This window comes from Phalaenopsis equestris, unplaced genomic scaffold (genome assembly GCF_001263595.1).
Source record: "Phalaenopsis equestris unplaced genomic scaffold, ASM126359v1 Scaffold000702, whole genome shotgun sequence".
Lineage (NCBI taxonomy): Eukaryota > Viridiplantae > Streptophyta > Magnoliopsida > Asparagales > Orchidaceae > Phalaenopsis > Phalaenopsis equestris.
Window position 1 is genome coordinate 286,075 of NW_018165142.1, and position 5,623 is coordinate 291,697.

The 5,623-nt window shown below is 42.2% G+C and overlaps 1 protein-coding gene across 1 annotated transcript; it reads right to left on the reverse strand.

Moving 5' to 3' along the window:
- Positions 1 to 436: 436 nt before the first annotated feature.
- LOC110030327 (molybdate transporter 2-like) lies at positions 437 to 2,236 on the reverse strand. The gene has a single exon (XM_020732996.1). The coding sequence runs from the start codon at positions 1,930 to 1,932 to the stop codon at positions 571 to 573; it is 1,362 nt and encodes a 453-aa protein (XP_020588655.1). The 5' UTR covers positions 1,933 to 2,236; the 3' UTR covers positions 437 to 570.
- Positions 2,237 to 5,623: the final 3,387 nt, after the last annotated feature.

Consider the following 5,623-nt stretch of genomic DNA (forward strand, 5'->3'; position numbering starts at 1 on the left):
CACTACCCATCGCCTTTTGCCACTATCGTTGACCACTCGCCTTCGGTCGCTCACTATCACTACACGTGTTGATTAGCCATCACTATTGCCTCCTCTGTCACAATCTGCAGCCCATTGCCACAACCATCACCGATAGCTACTCGTTGGTTATTAGCCATCTCCATCACCACCGCTGCCACCATCGCCTTCACCAACGACTACTGCTAATTGCCACTTGTGGCCACCGCCACGACCCACCATTACCCAATGCAAGCGTGCAATCACCAATCATTCATCATCTCCATATGTCATTGCCCTCTAATTACATCACAATCATCCATCACTGCCCTTCCTATGGCCAATCTTTTTACATTGTGCATTCTCTTAAAACTAAGCATAACATTATAAATCTTTATATCTACTTTACACCATATCAATAATTTGAAAATATCCCAAATCCATAATATTTCAATTACATTAAATCAGTGTGATACTTTTTTTTAAGGAAATCAACCATCCCCTAAAAGTGATTTAAAACCATGAATTGATTACTGAATCCATGCTAAATAAGCAATAAAAAAAAAAATCTCCCTAAATTCCAATGATCTCCTCCGTATCAGCAGATTGAAGCTTATCATCTCCAGATCCTCCCCCGCTTCTCCTCCTCAACAGAGCGAACCAATCCAACTCGCTGATCCAGAGCACCAAAACCATAACCAACCCGCACACAAACCCAACACCCGCATCCAACTTCATCGAAACCGCCGCACACACCAGCATAACAAAAGACTCCTTTTTGCTCCCCATATCCCTCGACGACATTGCCAACTCCACCCCAGCAAACACCAACAATACTCCCAATAACCCCACCGGAAACTCTCTCAGTATCACGACGAACGAGTTTCCAAAAACCAATCCCGCCACCATCTTCCCCGCCGCTAGAAACATAACAGACAACCCGCTCCGCCCTCCGAACCGGTACTGCCCCGCCAGCCCGCCGGCACCATGACAAACCGGCATCGCTCCGAACCAGCAACCGGCCCAGTTCATCAACCCCACACTGACCGAAACCGCCGCCGCAGAAACCTCTTGGTCCGGAAACAGATCGCCGGAAAGCTTGCAGACGGCGATCACGGAGTTCAGGATCGAGAGAGGGATCTGCGGGATCGCTCCGCGAAAGAATCCGACTTTCCAATCTTCACTCGTGATTCTAATCACGCGGATCGGGGAAGGGCCTAGCTTGAGCTGGCGGAGAACAGAGGGGTTGCGGAAGAAACAGAGGATGAAGCCGAAGAGGAAGACGATGAGCGCGGAGGGAAAAAGGCGTCGCCTTTCATTGCCTGCGCTGGAGGAGAGGAGGATGAAAACGACGGCGGAGAGAGCGAGGAGGAGACCGTCGGAGCCGAGCATGGGGCGGGGGCCGGAGGTTTTACCGGAAGGAAGGTCTTGGATGTAGCTGATGTAGGAGACGGCGGAGAAGGTAAAGGAAAGACCTTGTGAAAGCTGGACTCCGCGAACGACGGGAAGAGGCAGGAAACGGTATAAAAGCGACATGAGACCGGTGGCGCCGAGGATTAGGAGGGTGGAAGCGGTGCAGAGACCGGCGGCCATGATTTGGGGAATGGAGAGGTGGGAGGAAGGGGAGATGGCAACGGCGGCGATGGATTTCATGGGTTGAACGGGCATGGGGATGCCGAAGAGGAGACCGGTGATGGCGTTATAGAGTGCGGTGAAGAGGAGGGTGGTGCCGAGATCGAGGCCGTTGACGAGGGAGAGGGCGAGGACGATGGGTATGTAGGTACCGAGATCGCCGACGGAGCCGCTGAGTTCAGAGAAGAAGGTTGTTTTGAGGTGGAAGCGAGAGGACAGGTGAGGGATGGGGGGGAAGAGGGGACGGCGGAGCTCGGTGGAGTTATCGATGGCGGAGGAGTTGGTGGAGGCGGAGGGATTCATGTTTCATGTGCGGCGAGGACGGCGAGGACGGCGAGGGTGGGGATTGATGTTTTTCAGTTCAGTGATCAGTGGGATCGAAAGAGGTGATGGGGCGGCGGAGGGAGAGATTTGCAAGCGCCGTGGAGAGAGATCCGACCTTATCTTTAGCAGATGACTTCCACGGCACGGCTGAATAGCCTGAATCACCTAAAACTGCCCTCTTTTTTTTATTATTATGATTTTTTTTACACAAATAGGGATGTATTGCGCTATTTCTAAATTCAGCATTTTAGTAATTTTTCTAGCTGCCCATTGGATGTATTTAAAGGGAAGGGCAGGGAAGGGCAGGGAAGGGATGAGAGCAAAAACACACTATGTAAGTACGGAAGAGTAAATTTGTGTAACATGTATTCATAAAATGAATTTTTATTTATAGAAATGAGGGAATGTATAATTATATATTATATCCATAGTATACCTAGATGTGGCCGTAGTATTTTAATTAACAAATGAATATTAGGTCAGGATCCCCGAAGGTTCCAGGCCAGACGGAACCAGAACCCTAGGAAAGCTCCCTACCCGACAAAGCGGGGGGCCCATGACGGCCTCCCGCCTGACTTCATTTTGGTCTAGCGGTCGTTCACTGGGGGCCCAGTATAAGCTTTCGATTTGAGTATTTGTTGAGAGTTTACTCTATACAGGTCGAGCGAAAAGCTCTAACGAGTTGTATCCGGGATTTTGTGATTTGCTTCACTCGTCCAATCGAAGTAGAAAAAGGTTTCGGTGGCTGAATTCCATTCGTCTGGGAAATGTTTTCCTCCTAGTTTTTGGAACGTATATGATAACAGACCGAGTAACTCAATTCTGTTGAATGAGAATTACAGTATAATACAAAGAAACTATCAAATGTGTAGGTCGCCCGAAATTCTGAATCGACCGTTCAAATCAACGATCGATCGGATGACTTCCACCGGAAAATCCAATTGATCGATCGGATGACTTCCACCAGGAAATCCAATCCAATCCATCATCTTACCCAATGGGTCCGCCGGCCACCAGAATTGTCAGTCATCAGGTATGACGGTCGATCATTTCGTGTTGATCAGTGGACTGTTATCTACCGATATTCACTCTTTGGTTTGGAATTTCAATCGTCTGGGTTTTCGTCCTTGGTCGTCAATTTCCTTTGAGATTCACACTAGCATTTTTTCCTTATACATACACATGTCATGCATAAATTTATGACACCAAGGAGATATAATGAAAATATCAAATTTTGGTTGTTAAATATGTAAATACGTAAGTGCTGTGTGATATATATGTAAATTTCTTTCTTGTTTTTTTTTTTTTTATGTCAGCATTTAATTAGATACCCAATTATTACGATATTTATATATCTAACATCTAAATTTTGATTTTGACATCTAAACAACCAAAAAATTTTAATATCATATCAATAATTGAATTATTTACCTTTTAAAAATTTTCAACTTAAAAATCTTACTCCAATAAAATCTTAGATTAAAATTTTACATGATTTTAAAATTTGTAATTTTATTTCCTGCTATTTATTGTAATGCCTGGCTTTAGAGTCGAATTTAAAACTATCATAATATCGTGACTATATCCCCTAAATATTTAATAGGGTCTCCATGCTTAGGATTGCTTTAGATAACATTGCATTTAAATTGCATACCACGATAAAAAGTTTTTGTGCTTTCTCAACTTGACCAGTCAAGCATATGTTATATACACTTAGAAGGTTTGTCCAGCATGTTTAGAATGTTAGAGGTAGTCCCAGTCCAAATGGGATCATGAGCCCTTTTATGGGGCAATTCAACTTTGTAGTTGGGTCGTTCCTTATTCTTTTCACTACTTAGGTTTCTTCGTCACACTCTTGATCGGTATAAGTCATATTCTACCTTTACAATCTGGTTAGAGCCTTAAAATTTTTGAATGTTTCATTCCTATGACTTTAGGGCTATTGGGTCACCTTAGATGATGTAACACATTGGTTGTTATAACTGGTTTCTGGTCGGGTTGGGACTACTATCTCACAACCAAGTAGACTTCGGTCTTGATAGTTTTGGATGTTGAATTTCTACCTATCTAGGGGTTATTCCTGACTTATCGTTGATCATCCCCATTGGGCCCTTTCTGCACTTCTTTGTTGAGTCACTTGTAGTCGTCTCATAATCCCTCTGTGTTAATAGCAAACCTACCTGTCGGGTTACGGTGGTCCGCCCTCTACTTCACTATCAGAGCGATAAGAGGTTTCTCCTACTGAGACCACAAAAATTGCTTTGACATCACTTTTCTATAGAGCATAACAAGCAAGCATAACTTCTCATATCGAGAGTTTTTTTGGTGTATCCTAGAATGTAATTGACCACAATGATTCATCGTCATGGGAATTTTCTTTGAACTCAAAACAAAATAAATTTGATTTTATCTTCTAGGTAAATGTGAAGGTCTTTTTTAAAACTTTTCTCATATATTTACTTGGGTTGAGTATGATTTGACCGCTTTGGACGACTCTCTGGTTCATATTACAAGGAATGTCTTATAAGATATCTTCGTGTTTGTCTTTTTCTTTTTCTTTTTTATATATTTCTTATTTCACCTTACCTTTCCTCGCTCTCTCTTTTGAGCAGAAGCTATTTGGAAAGGGAATTTGAAAGGGCACGTATGAAGAGCATTTTGTTCAAAACAAAAAAAAAGGCACGAACAAAATCTGATGACTCCACTAGGGATAAAGATTTCCTCTCGATATTATGATTTATAACCACTTATCTTTGACCCTTAACTCTTTGTGTTTCTTTTTCAATTTATAATATTGATTGAATTTGATCTTTTGCTTTATTCCATGGTTTAGTAATCACTATGGTTAGTTGACTGATGTTATTTCTATCTTTTTTGTTTTTTACTTTATATTTGCCTAATTTTGCTTTAGCTCTCTGAACGTTGTCTCCTCTGAGCAAAGGTTGTTTGGAAAGAGAATTATGACATTGGTGAGTATGAAAAGCATTTCATTTCCTTCAAAACAAGAAGGGGCGCAAACAAAAAAATTAGTTTATATAACTTGATTTAGGATTAGCAGAGAACTACTTCCTAATGGCATATTAATAAAACTGACCAAACATTAGATGACCTAATCATAATGTTATATAAGTTTAAATTTATGGTGTTAATGCATATCCCAAATGGTTATAAACAAAGAGAAGTGAGGTTATCATTGCACTACTTAGGCTTCTTTGTCATACTCTTGACGGGTACAAGTCAAATTCTACCTTTTCAGTTCGATTGGAGTCTTAAAACCTTAGATGTTTGTTGCCTTTCTCTAACTTTAGGGTTATTGGGCCACCTTGGATGATGTAATATATTAGTTGTTGACAGTAGTTTATAATCATATTGGGTCGACTATCTTCACAACCAAGTAGACCTAGAGTCTTGATAGTTTGGAATGACATGTCCATGGAATCGTAACTGAGTTACTTCTACCTATGTTGGAGTTTGTCCTGACCTATCCCCCTTTAGACTCTTTTTGTAATCCGTTGTTGAGCCACTTGTAATCATCTTGTAAATCCTCTTTGTTTAAGGGCAAACTGCTTGTCGGCTACGGTGTTCCACCCTCTGCCATGTAGTCGAGCTCTATCAAGACAGCAGGAGGTTTCTCCGACTTAGATAGTGAAAATTGCCTTGGATTCCCATT